The sequence below is a fragment of the Acinonyx jubatus genome, chromosome C2 (assembly GCF_027475565.1).
Source record: "Acinonyx jubatus isolate Ajub_Pintada_27869175 chromosome C2, VMU_Ajub_asm_v1.0, whole genome shotgun sequence".
In the NCBI taxonomy this organism is placed as follows: Eukaryota; Metazoa; Chordata; class Mammalia; order Carnivora; family Felidae; genus Acinonyx; species Acinonyx jubatus.
The window spans coordinates 152,187,603-152,202,140 of NC_069384.1; the positions used below are offsets into that span (position 1 = coordinate 152,187,603).

Here is a 14,538-nt window from a genome sequence, read left to right on the forward strand (position 1 = left end):
AAAAAAAAAAAAAATACATAAATCACTCTTGTTTTCTTTTACACTCACAGAGAGGTGTGCAAGATCATTGGAGATAACTACATCTATACATCTATATGATCACTATAATTTTAGATATAAACATAAATATAAATTCATTCAGCATGAAGAATTCAAAAAAAAAACTAGCCCAGAAATATCGGCAACACGGCATTACCTTCCAGGCTCACACTTGTGGAGGAAAAAAATACACACTACAGCAGTTACCAAAAGAAGTCATACTTGGACCTAGGGTTGGATATTACGTGTTGGTATATAATGTAGTTTCTATAGAGATAAAAGAACTGTGTTTGTATTCCTTTTTAGGGGTCTGTAATAAAATGTTTAATATATATGTTCCTGGGGCGCCTGGGTGGCTCCGTCAGTTAAGCGTCCAACTTCGGCTCAGGTCATGATCTCGCGGTCCGTGAGTTCGAGCCCCGCATCAGGCTCTGTGCTGACGGCTTGGAGCCTGGAGCCTGCTTGGGATTCTGTGTCTCCCCTTCTTTATGCCTTTCCCCCACTGGTGCTCTGTCTCCCTCTCTCAAAAATAAACATTAAAAAAGGTTTTTTTAACATATGTTCCTCATACTGTTCGTTTGACACAGTGTGTGAAAAGAAAGGAATTGTGTTCAACCAGGTGTGAGAAACCATGCAAAGTACCCCTCCTGCTTGGAAACTCATAATCTAAAGTGATATGGTAAGGGTTCCAGAAACCAGACTCTTTCAAAGGATCGCTCGACCTTCATTAACCTTGCTTCCCAACTATTATTATCCTTGGAACAGCCTTTTGCAGTAACAACTATTCGTAGCCCAAGGAAAGGGTCTCCCATGGAAAATATTTTAAGAAAACTACTGTTCTAGGGTATTGGGAACAAAACCCAAATGATTTGCGTTGACTCTGCCCTTAGGGCAAGGTATTTGCAATGCTTTCTTTTTGGTCTGTAAGTGATCAAGTCACCTGTAAGGACGGTGACAGGGTACGGGAGAGGGGTGGGCCTCACCTCTGTGACCGGCGCGTACCTGTCAGCCCAGAATACAGGCGACAGGAGGGTGGGGGCTGAAAACATCCCACCACACTCTTGCTGCTGGCAAACGTCCACGCGGAGTCCGAAAGCGCCTTTGTTAGGTCTCAGAGCCATTTCTTCTGCGATGTTCTTCCTTCCGCGATTGTATCTGCTTCCTACTTCAAATCTCTCTTCTAAAACTGCTCCGGCTCATGTGGACCCCACTTATTTTCATGATGATGATTTATAACTTTATTTGAAATCCTCCAACCGTACTCCTAAGTAATTGTATAATTCTACTTCCATAATGTTCTAGAACACACTCTCCTTTCCCACCCCACATCCTGTGAAACTATATTAAAACAATAAAATAATTATGGCTGGAATTCATTGGCATCCTAGTGAACATTTAGTGCCAACTATCGCAGAATAACTAAGTGTATGATAAAACTTACAAGAATAAGTCTAAGTGCTTTAAATTTATTTGTCCTCATTTGGAATGGTGCCATGTAATTAGGATATAATCAAGTATGCAGTAAAAGTTTGCTGAATAAATGAATGCATAAGTCACTCTTCTTCTCATGGACACCCACGTAGAGGATCATCAGGGACAAATGTATCTATCTATCTATCTCGTTACATATATATACAAATATATATATATATATATACACAAATATATCTATATATAAATATATAACCATGTCTCTCTACATAAGCTTATGAGCTGAATAATGTATCATTACGAAATGCAATTGTGATAAAATTATTAACCAACATGAAAAACTGCAATGTTCTGGTGATAAATTCTGGAAATGCTTCCCTGATGAAAACCAGGTCCAGTAACGTAGTATAAAAGACAGTTAAGCATAACATAAGATTCGGAATAATGTAATGCTGGGCATCTATATTTAGGATTCATCAATTCTTTAGCGAAGAAGGCTCAGCCTGAAACAGTATACAAAGGGCTTTATGCAGGAAAAGTCAAATGTCTAAGTAGCAAGGAGTGTGGCATGTTTGGGGGGAGGGCAGCCCAAGAGAGAGAAGGCCTGTCTTTACCACAAGCATGATGGTGGTTTCAAATCCACAGGAAAGAAGCCTCGGTCATGCTAGGAATCATTAAAGAAAAGATGAAAATGTCTCAGATTTCCATGAAAAGAAGATAAACCTTCAGACTCCTATTTGGATACTTGATCTGGTATCACCTCCAAGATGAGAAAGCTAAATGGAGACTGTATTTCTAAAGGGAATCTCTGTTGGTCAGGCCCCCTCCTTCCATTAGGGGAAGGTATTAATTAGGCAAACACATCGCTCCTTCTCAGACCAGCGGTTGGTTTAATAGCGACTCAGCCTGTTGGTTTAATGACTCAATAAAAAAAATGCAACATCCTCTTTTTATAATGTTTTTCACGTGTAACGCTTCTTTACAACGAAGAGATCCAGGAGACTGAGATTTGGGTAAATGGGACAGACGTCACAGGGAATGAAGCTAGTGACAGTGTGTGTAGAAGCCCCCTTTTAAAGGGATAAAGAAAATGATACTATAACATTAAGAAATGGTAATCCTTGTGGCACCTGTGTGGCTCTCGTGGTTGGGCATCTGACTCTTGATTTCGGCTCAGGCCATGATCTCATGGTTTACGGGCTCCAAGCTGTCAGCGTGGGATTCTCTCTCTCCCTCTCTCTCTGCCCCTCCCTCTCGCTCTCTCACGCGCGCTCTCTCTCAACTAAATAACTAAAAAAAAAACTTAAAAAAAAATTCTAGGTAGGCTTTTTTGGTTATTTTTTTATATTTAAGTTTTAGTTAACGAGTGCACTATGGGTTTCAGGAGTAGAATTCAGTGATTCATCACCCACATACAACACCCAGTGCTCATCACAAGTGCCCTCCTTAGTACCCATCACCCATCTAGCCCATCTCCCCCCCACCTCCCTCCATCACCCCCCAGTTTGTTCTCTATCATTAAGAGTCTCTTGTGGTTTGTTTTCCCTCCACTTTCCCAGGTAGAGTTTTTAACTACTAGCATAACTCGACCTCCAACTCATCAACATGAAAATGGAAAGATCTAATATAGAGCAGATGATAATAGGAAAAACAGTGGGGATTATCCAGATATGCCTTCCATACCCCTCTCATTGGCAATACTGGTTTTTAGGCAGAGAGTATAAAAGAAATAACTATTAATCATTGTACTGTGATAGCAAAGTGAAAGCTGTGAGGTGATAGTCCTCCAATAAATACGTCCCAGAAGGGCCAACGCTGATATTTGATGTTATTATTTTTCAAAGGTTGTCATAAATCAATCTCACCCGCAGAATCTACAGGGGATTAAATACACATTTTAGGATTAGATAGAAACAGGCTTCTTCTAAATGTTTTTCCCCCCGAATGTTCTAAGTCTTTGTGACTAAACTCTTGTTCTGTTTTACCTTCTTTTCAATTACTAGGATAAACATTAGCACCTTTTGCATTATTGACTTGCCCTCAAAACTAATGGCACTTTTCACTGCATGGCCCAATGTAACTGATAGAATCAGACCATGCCTCTTCTGATTTCCCTCTAAAGAAAGAAATCTTGGTTTTCCAGGTAGCATGTGGAACTCAAAGAAGATGGAACGGGGTTTGGTATGGCGTATCCCTAAAATTAAAATCAGGGTATATGTTTCAAAAATGTGAAATGTCACTGAATGGACGAGGTGGAAGCCATCTTATTCCCAGGACCCCTGTCGTATCAGGACAAGAAACTGCAATTGGTTAGGTGTTTGCCTACCACGTCTCTCAACGTGATGCCGATTCATTCACAAATACCCGGAACACCTTTACCCTGCATGGTGCATGCAACAGTGTTCCAAGGGGACAACGGTGACACATAAGCGAACACATACTGGAACAGAGAGTGAACCAAACTGGTGGTAAAAACATGACCTTCCTCCATAAGGTCAAATAGTTTTATTTTGATTAAACACTACAATACAGTATATATCCATTAAAAAAAACACAAAAGAAAACTCTATAGCGTATATAAATTATTCCTTCCATTCATCAATCCTTCTCTTTCCCGTTACAGCTTTGGTACGATGTGATTTCGGTATATGATCTTTCAATACTTTTAGCATCACAAACTCAACACAAAGTACAAAACTAATAATCCAAATGAGGGATATTATCATCTACACAGTGGTGTTCAGTGGTAGGAGAAAATCTTACCTTGATGAAATCATGTCACTAGCTAAGCTACAAAGGCGTACCTAGCAGACATGACAGAAATATGCACCGTTGACCAGCTAATGTGTGTATCAGTCTTTGTGTGTGTGTGTGTGTGTGTGTGTGTGTTTACAGAATACCAGCAGCGATCGTTTGGGTGTTGAGTGAATACGTTAAGTCCTCAGCCAGCGTCCCACCTTTGTTCATCTTGCCTCAGCGGCCACGAGCGATCTGGAGACACGTGCCGCAGCCACAGTGCTCAGAATTTGACCTGCCACCCGGTGTGGCTCACACTTGCACAGTTTGTCCTGCAGCTAGCTGACATCACGGGGACAGTGCTGGAGGGGCAGTGTGGACCGATCAGCCTCAGGTTGTTCTGAGGGGTCGGCGGTGTGACGTTACAGTAGACAGGCATTCCGGTGGCCTGGAGCGACCCTTGACCTGCCTGGTCAGGTAGCAAGATTGGCTGTTGGTATGACTGCTGGGCAAGTCCTTGAGAGCCCTGGGTCATTGGCACCTGGAGGAAGACACAAGAGAGAGCCCCTCGTGAAGAGGTTGTGCCCGTGGGTCCGGTAAGCCACTGTGGTGTCACAAAACATACTCAAGCATTTGGGTGAGACCTAACTGGTCACCTATCCCGGACGGACCTCTCGTCAGCTGTTTTACATGGGGCAAGTCACTTAGCGTCTCCAGTTCCCTGGACCATGGGCATCATGACACCTGCTCACAGGGCCCCTGAAAACCTTGCGGGGATGATGTACCGTGCGGGGACCCTCCCGGGACTACGGTTTGGATCTCCTGCTCTGGATCTCGCTCCGTGGGGAAAGCCGCATTCCCATTCTGGTTTTATGCAGACAAAGTGGCCTGGAATCATCTACAGCAACAGGGACCTACCTCACTCTCAGCCTGCAGCTTTAGAGAGCCATGGAGCTGGAGGGAGAAACTGATGCAATGTGAGTAAGGATTGTCAGCTAGGAGGGCCGAGGACAGACTTTTTATTTTGCTTTGGCTTGCTTGTTTGTTTGTTCGTTTTAGGGCCAGACGTGGCTGGTTCGGCTAAATTTAATGATCGGAGCATTTCAATAACCCTTCAGAGTATTTCGGGACGTCAGTCCCAAAAGGGTGTGTGACATTTTTTAAATACCCGGGATGGGTTTAGTCAAGAAAATGCAGTTGGTAGGCCCTCTATATGCCCTTTGAATAAATCTGAGCTGCCGTGTCTCCTTTAAATTAAAACTGTCGTGACATGAAATTTTGGAGGCTGTGTACTAAAAATGCACGGAAGCTTGTCATGAAGGCTTTTCCCCAATAGGCAAAATCTCAATGGACTATCCAAAGGTCTTCGTGAATATCACTTTAGACTACAGCATCTTCTTCCGCGAATAGAAGTTTATAGAGTTTAAATACCTTTTTAGCAGGACATTCAGAAGCCACGGTAGTAAGAGAAGCATGCGTGTCCCGTTTTCTGCTCTTCTGCTAATCTTAATTCAAAGTCAACCATCGACAGGAGCTGGGCACGGCACCCCCCACCCTGCTGACCATCCATTACGGGGCGGACTCACGGCCTCTACTTTGGCAAGCTCTACTTTATAAACCACGATTTTCCAAGCTGCTGATGTGCACCTGGTAAGAAGACATTGTTGGGTAGGAGACCATCACGCCTTGCACCGGATTCCCCGGTTGGTTGCTCATCACGTTCTGACTCTGGGAAGGCTGCTGCACTCCTATGAGGCCTTGGAACCCCTGTTGACCAGACAGGACTGGCTGGTAACCTGCCAAGAAAAACCACCTTTTGAACAGGCTGTGCCAGCAAGAACACAAATGAGATTTCATGGGGGTAAAAGCACTTGTTCACAAAACCTTCAGACATCCCAATCTCCCCATCAGCGGGGTGTTGTCTAAATACTTATTTCCTAGGAATGCGTCTTGTTGCTCTAAGAGGAGACAAGAGTATGATGCCAAAAAAATTCACTGATATTTACATCTTCAGGCAGAACGGTCCGGCGAACACGACGTGACAATGGTCAATTTTTTTTACGGCACAAAGACAGGAACCTCTATTGGTATCACCGGCCCTCTGATATCTGTGGTTTGCTTTGTTTCAATGATATTCGGAGTATTCGTAAATTATCAAGTGGTTTTTTTTTCTAATTAAATTGACTCATTCTCTTACTATCTCACCTTTCAGCACAAACTCATTTCACCCAGTGATCATCAAACTGCCTGTTAAATTTTTATTTTCCATGCCCTAGTGAACAAAATGATTCACTACTCTGACTAATTCAACGTCCACTGCCATAGACAAAAGGCAGCAACTGGAGAAAGATACGGCATGCTTTTTATTCTGTTTCAACGCCGGCTCCCCGGAGAATATTCTGGTAAAGCACTCCAATAAGTGACCACGTATGTTAATAATACAGAATACAGAGCTTAAAAAAAATGTCTCTGTTGTGTCCTTGTGAGTGGGTCAGTTGCTTGGGTTTCTTTTCTTTTCTTTTTGAAGTGTATCACAATTTAAATCTTGCAATCATTTTAATCCCCACCACAAGTGGTTTCAAATGCATTCTCTTTCTTTTTTCAAGCTTTTATTTATTTATTTTGAGAGAGCAAGAGCAGGGGAGAGGCAGAGAGAGAGAGAGAGAGAGGGAGAGAGAGGATCCCAAGCAGGCTCCATACTCTCAGCGCAGAGCCCGACGTGGGGCTCGAAGTCACGAACCGTGAGATCGTGACCTGAGCCGAGAGCAAGAGTGGGCTGCTTAACCGACTGAGCCACCCAGGCGCCCCTAAATTGCATTCTCAAAGGAAGGGAACAGTTCTTATAGAATTCCTGGGAAGAAGGTTATGATTTAGGTCAAAAGGATGTGGTGGTAGAAAAATAAAACAGATTCACTTCATGACGTAAAGTAAGGTCTTTCCGGAGCTTCTACTACAAACCATACTGACTACTCTAGAGAAAGTCCATCCACTGCCTTAACACAATTCTCTGAGAGAAAAATCTTTAAGATCTTAGATTGTTTTAAAACACAAACACTAAGCCATGTTTTACAGCCAGATTTTAAGAATCGAAACAATCAATATGCATTGTTAATAAATAACCTGCATTTCCAGCGCATGTTTTAACTTTACATGGAGGACAGGTAAAATTATAGTCTTTGCAGGGGGCAACATCTTGCTCTCCTTTGGCCTACATAAAATTGCCTTCACTCATCACAGAAATATTGTGGACACAATGGCTTGTGAGTAGTCCCTGAGTTGGGAGATCAGCTCCATTGGTCACACAAGCTGTCTTCAGTCTGGAACACCTGAGAACAACAAGTCTGGGGAAAAGCCAAGCTGGGAGGCCTGTCCTGTGCTGGCCGCTGCGGGGGCCAAGTGTGGACTTTCGAAAACCACCCTTCGATCTTCCTGTGTCCCATTGTTTTACCTTCACATTTGTCACCCTACTTCAGCTTCAAAGTGGTTTCAGCCTGCTATTTTAAGTTTTTGTAAGGACATCACATATTAAGAATGTAATTAAGAGTCACGACCATCTTCCCTCCGACTACTCTGTGCCCACAGTCAAAGCCTTCCCTGGACGTGCTCTGCAGGCCTACGTAAGACTAAGAACATCGGCTCACGGGCTGCGTTCCTAGAAGGTTTACAGGTTATACAAAAAAGGAAACCCCAGCAGACTCGGGAACAAGAAATCGGGACACAGGCCATGTGACGGCCCTCACTATCTCCCAGAATGCCTCGTCTGCAGAGGCATTTGGGAGAAATTTATTTTAACACTGCAGACATACCTTGTTTCTTGGGGCTTTGCTTTAACACGCTTCGCGGATACTGTATTTTCTACAGATCGAAGGTTTGCGGCAACGTTCAGTTGCGGCAACTCTGAAGGGGATGAAGGGGAATAAGTCTTTTTTTTTTTTTAAGTTTATTTACTTTTTTTTGAGAGAGAGCGAGAGAGCAGGGAAGGGGCGGAAAGAGAAGGAGAGAGGGAGAATCCTATTTCCACAACAGCGTTCGCTCCCTTTCGTCTGTGTGCTACAGTTTGGGATTTCTCACAGCATTTCAAAGTTTTTCATTATTATGTCTGTCATGGTCACGGACTGCAACTTGCGGAAACCTCAGATGATGGCCAGCCCATTTTAGCAGGAAGTATGTTTTAATTAAGGTACGCACGTTGCGTTTTTAGACTTAAGGCTATGCTACACTTACTAGACTACAGTACAATGTAAACATGAGTCTTACATGCACTGGGAAGGCAAAAAACTTCGTTTGACTCGCTTTATTACAATAGTCACTTGGTTGCAATGGTCTGGACCCGAACCCGTCACACCTCTGGGGAATGCCTCTCCTTGCAAACAGTCGTGGTCTATTATTTCCCTTGCCTAGATAGTCCACTCTAATGCGTATATCCATTGGCCCTGCAAAATTCTCTTACTCTTTTACCATTTTGTTATGACATTATTCCTGCCCCTATCCAACTCGTGCTAGCAAGAATTGTCTTACATGTAGGAAAACAACCTGATACGAATGTAGACAAATGATCACCTGCCGTATTCCTCCCCATTGAATTCCACAGCAAAGAGGAGACACTGTGAATACACTTTATAGTCCATGTGATGGTAAGTATAATAGAGCCTTATTTCTGGCTGAAGATTCAAAGCACAGGTTGAAAAGGTGAGGGATGTCTTTGAAAATTCTGACTTCTATCTGGGCACATGGTGAAAGCCCCGTTGGGTCTTTTTGGTTCTTTTTGCGGAACATACCTAGCTAAGATGGGAACAAAAGAGGGGAGGAATGGAATGGGGGGTGGGGAGGAGGGGTGCGGTGGCCTTGCTTCAAAAGATTATTTATGTAGTTGTTTACTGAATCCTTCCGTTCTCTCAGAGCCCTCTTCAAAACGTTCAAAAATAAACTGACGTAACCTATGAGAGATTCATTTATTACACCAGCTCTAAACCAAAATTGGGACGAAGGGGAATAAAAGTCTTTTTTTTTTTTTTAAGTTTATTTACTTTTTTTGAGAGAGAGCGAGAGAGCTGGGAAGGGGCAGAGAGAGAAGGGGAGAGAGAGAATCCCAAGCAGGCTCCGCACTGTCAGCTTGGAGCCCGACATGGGGTTCAAACTCACAAACCGTGAGCTCGTGACCTGAGCCGAAACCAAGAGTCAGATGCTTAACCGACTGAGCCACCCAGGTGCCCCAGTTTTATAACAGAGCCGTTTAGACATACAGAAGCAGACTGTCTTGATAGGAAAAGGAAGTGCACTTCAAATAACATTCAAGGAGAGAAAAACCTGCCGGGGGCTGTGTGGCCCCATCCCCGTACAGGCCCAGACCTGGGGGTGCGATGCATCTCTGCCCAGAGCACTGATGCAGTGCACGACGGTGACGCCCTCCCCCGGCGAGACTTGCGGATGTAAATATTCAGTCGTGCAGAGAGCAAGGAGCCACCAGCTCTGCACTGGGGTCCCGCGGTAAACACACTTAAGGCACATAAAGATTTATGGGGGAAGCGGATAATGCTCTGCAGTTTCAAGATGAAAACTTAAGTGAGGTAAAGCCCAATTTATATTCATGAATCCCATCCATTTCTCAATAGGCTCCCCAGGCAACAGATCTGCATCTAGAATGGTTTAATTGCAGCTGCCCATTTCTTTAAACGACGTTACAGACGGTAGGTGGCAGGATGGTCCCTAAGACAGGAGGCTTTTTGGAATGTGAATCCAAGCCCTGGTCCAGAAATAGATGGACAGAAATGTGAGACCACTGACCTAAGAACGAACTAAGCGTCTGCCCAGGACACAACCCACCCAAAGGCCAAGACGGCAGAGCTGGAGGCAACCTGCTTATCTCGTCTATTCAAATGAGAAATGTGTTCCAGTTTGTCAATTCTTGGCTGTGAAATGATCACTTTTTCATATTTATTGAGGATTAGCGAGATATAATACATCTTACAAAACAGAAACAGCAACAGTGGCTGCCCTGTAGGCTTGCTATGGAAATCATAAAGACATTAGCTATTTTTATTTCTTTTTCAGCCAAGATTCATTCAATTTCCAAGTCCCGTGTATCATTTGTTTTCTGAAGGTAAAAAGGTTAGGAATGGACAAGTGCCTCCTAGCAAATAAAAAAAAATGCACTCTGCTGGGATTGAGGGGTTGTAAGATTTAAAATGTCTGGATCTGATCAGTCTGAAAATGTACTAGTGTTCTTAGTGAAATACAACAGTTATTGAATACTCTTGGTAGTTGCAGGATACTTCATTAATATTCTGCCAAGGCAACGTTTCTCTCGATACACCACAATTAGGAAAAATCAGAATGTAAATTGATGAGAGGCTATGAATTGGCAAGATTGTGATGGACCTATTTTAACTAGTACTTGAATACTCTGTTACAGATCCAACATTTTGAAACTGAAGGCAACGTCAAAGTAGCAACCTGTATTTCAGGGTACCGTCGCCTCAGCTGTTGTTGGGTTACAGATGTGAAGACGGGGAAAGGAGTAGTTAAGAGGGCAAGTGTGTACAGAACAAAGAGAAGCTACCACCTCCCCTAACCCACTCAAGCACTGTCATTTACATGTTGTGTTTATTAAGTAAAATATTCTTAATGTGGCAGACTGTCTTCAAATATGAAAATTAGTAATTTTTAATATAATAATTACTTATCTTGGAATGATAAGATGTCAATATTTTTTTAAGTTCCCAGGGAACACATGAGCTCTCTCTGAATTCAAATCCTGCTCTTTGTAAAGGGCTTTGATATAGAATTACAGTAGGTCAGCTGCGGCAGGGCTGGTGAAGGATATGAAGAAAAATGCTGATTCAGAGCTGGCTTCTCCCTCTGCTGAATTTTTATAGTTTGTGCCTTGGGCCGTTTTCCAGTATCTTCCCAGTTCTGGTTCTTGGTTTCCTTTCAATTCCTTTATACTTTCATCTTCTTCGAAGATTTTCCATTACAAATGAGCTAACTAGCTATGTATGTGGATCACTCAGTCTCATCCAAACAGTGAATTAAATGCTTTTACCTTGTGTCATGACAATCCTGGGAGGCGGTCACTGTTATTAAATTGCTTTTACAAAAGAGAAAACTGACTTACAGGGGTGTAGGGATTGTTCAAGGACACAAAGCTACGAGGAGGGAAGGCTCAAATTTTAGTCGTGGTTTTCTGACATCAGCACCCTTGCTGATATTCCTTAAATTGTAGTACTATTTATTATACATTATTCTAGTTCTAATACCTTAACAATTCCTTTAGTGTGTCAGGTATTTAATGACCACTTATTGCATTAATTGTTTCTTGGTAATTAAAACAATTAAGAGGACAAGACTTATGATTCACAGTTTGGTGAAGATGATCTTGTTAGTATCAAAGAAAGGAAATCAAAGGCAAAGCATAACTTCCCAGTCCAAACAAACTCATACCACTCAGTAACAGTTTTAAAGTCTTGTTACCCAGATTAGGGGACACCAGACAGGCAGTTGGGTTGGAGTAGGATCGGGCTAAGTCAAACAGACTCCAGTCCCTTCACTTCACTAGTTTCTAATAAGCTGATACTGTAGTTTTCAATTACTAGGACCATTTTGAATAATGGCACTCTTCACACTCTTTGAAGACTCTGGACTTCAAAGACTCTATATTTACTCTGGACTGTTTTGTCAAAATGATCTTAAAATATCAGACATAAAAGTAACTTATGTCTGTATTAAATGTAAGAATGATCGCTTGACTGTTCTAGGCAACTGGCTGCCTCTAGGAAAGTCGCTTGGCCTTTGGAAACAAAACTAGGATTAATAGCTTTAAAAGACAAAAACAGGCAAGAGAAAAGAGGTACACAGAGACCCTGCCTCTGATCTAGGATGACAGATGAAGGTCCGGAGGAATCAAGATTCCCCAGGCCACTTAGAGACGGCTGTACTTTCAGAGTTTATAGATTGCTATCATTATGCTTTCTAGTTCTGCGAATACTGTGGCTTTCGCCCAAGTTTTACCTGTTACTAGGGTACTGTCTCTATGACGGGCGTCCTTTTCGGCCTCATCTATCTCTATAGCATCTCGGTGCTCAAGGTAGCCTTGGATAGACAGACTGGATATACAACATGATATCATGATATGTCTATGGTTTTCTGAAAGAGGAACCACTGTCTTAGGCTTTAGGGACATAGATTTGGGGTAAGGGATACCCCTTGTCACCCCACCCTCATGTAAGGTGAATAAAGGCCTCAATATCTTACTTCAGGCCTCCCAGAACCAGGGGGCCCTCAGAAACCAGGGAGGACACCCGACTCTGGCCTTTGCAGATGATGGCCTGTTCCAACACAAATCCCAGGTGTGACAAGGTAGGCCAACTGGGCTCAACCCTGACAAGGTGTTAATCTTTTGACGCACTGGCCTCTAGGCCAAACTCCCAATAATCTATGTTACTGAAACCCTAAGTAGGACTTTTAAAACAGAGGAGCAGTATACTGGGGTGCCTGGGTGGTTGAGTCAGTTGAGCATCTGCCTCTCGATCTCACAGTTCGTGAGATCGAGCCCTATATCGGGCTCCACACGGACAGCAATAGTCAGATACTGCTCTGTTCTTACAGATGAGGTACAATAGCACAAACCGGTCCTAACTTCAAAAGGAGGAGTGCACCAAATTATTTTTTTGGTTTTTTTCCGGTTAAAGCCCATCACGTTTACTTTCATCCCTGTGTAAACATCTGCCTCCACCTCATTTATGCGCCGTTTCCACACCCTTCCTCGTCTTCTCCTCTCCATTCGTTACCCTGTGGCTGTAGTTTCATAGGGACACGACCCAGAATGACCTACAGGGACTCTGCGCAGGCACGGAGGTGATGCGGCCCACGTCCCCGCAAGGACCGGTCCGTCCTGATGACTTTGAGGAAGGTTGCACCAGGTTCTAAGCGGGACCGGGCTTCCTGAAGCTGTAGCTTTCCTTCACACGTGTGCGTTTGCTCATTAGCTTTCATACTGCACAGAGTGTCCTTCTTAAAAGCCTCTTCCCTGTCCCCTGAGAACATCCACGCATGGGTCACTTTCTGATGGCAGTACACATCAGACGAATCAGCCTATTACTGCCAGCTCGGGGGTCTCTTTGCTGCAATTATACCATCCTGATCCATGTTATCACAACTACAAAGCTGGTTTTCTCTCTCTCTCTCTCTCTCTCTTTTTAAATCAGGGCAAACATGAGAGACCTTGTTGAATGACTACAGGAATGCATCATGCATAGACTTTCAATGAACGCCTCCGAGAGAAGCTGCACTGAGTCCCGTTTTAAATGGAAGAGGCTGTCATATTATTGAAGCAATTCTCTGAATTTTCCCGGCCCCGAGTGCCGTGCTGACAGCCGGAGAGCTTCGACGACCCAGAGGGAGACAACCCAAGCTGCATAAAAGACCCGCAAACGTTTTGCTTTCTTCACGAGGCTGCTGTAAGGCTTAGAAGATAATGGTGGCGTCCCTGCATCCCTACACCCTGCCAGAGTTAACCGCGGGCATCATACAGCCAGGCTGGGTGACGGCCAACTGCTGCTGAGGCCCCGTGAGGACCCCTCTTCTCAGGCGAGGCTTGGAGCAAAGTCAGGGTCGGAAATGGCTCTAATCACGGTCCCCATAATATCACCCCCCCTGGTGGACACCTTCACTGATGATTTGCTGCTGATTGGTTGGCTCACACAGGATAATCACGAGGTCAGATGTCACGGGGTTAACATCACTGTGATCAAGTGACCGTCCCTGTCACAGGGCTCCAGGGTCCAAGTTGGCCCCGGCTGACCATTTTGAAAATAAGTGCTGTGGACACAGACTCAATCTGTAGAAATCTATCCATCACTACAAGTAGAAAAACCAGCTCACAGGCAACTAATGGTGAATCAAAAGCGCCCCCTTTATAGAATGAGGCATTCCAGGGGCGCCTGGGTGGCTCAGTCGGTTGGGCGTCCGACTTCGGCTCAGGTCACGATCTCCCGGTTTGTGAGTTCGAGCCCCGCATCAGGATCTGCGCTGACAGCTCGGAGCCCGGAGCCCGCTTTGGATTCTGTGTCTCCCCCTCTCTCTGCCCCTCCCCCGCTCACGCTCTGTCTCTCTCTGTCTCAAAAATAAATAAACATTAAAAAAAATTAACAAAAAAAGAGAAAGCATCGTACGTTATTTTTCCCAAGCAGCCAAAAAACAATGATCTTCTTTTCTTCCGCTCCAGACTGGCAAGGGTTCTTACGCAAACGTTACTCCCGTGGTAGATTTAACAGTATTACTGTTCTAGTAGTAGAGTCTTCTCGGAGGCAACAGCACTGATCTAGGGCAGGGTCA

The 14,538-nt window shown here is 43.9% G+C and overlaps 1 protein-coding gene across 33 annotated transcripts in view; it reads right to left on the reverse strand.

Annotated features, from left to right (window-relative positions):
• Window positions 1-3,939: 3,939 nt before the first annotated feature.
• ARPP21 (cAMP regulated phosphoprotein 21) overlaps window positions 3,940-14,538 on the reverse strand; it is a 155,434-nt gene continuing 144,835 nt past the window's right edge. For all 33 annotated transcript variants that reach the window (XM_027040588.2, XM_053221721.1, XM_027040595.2 and 30 more), the window contains 2 exons: window positions 5,854-6,002; window positions 3,940-4,747 (listed from right to left, as the gene is read on the reverse strand). In XM_027040588.2, coding sequence (XP_026896389.1) covers window positions 4,490-4,747; window positions 5,854-6,002 — 407 coding nt within the window. In that variant the 3' untranslated portion in view covers window positions 3,940-4,489. The remainder of the gene's footprint in view (window positions 4,748-5,853; window positions 6,003-14,538) is intronic.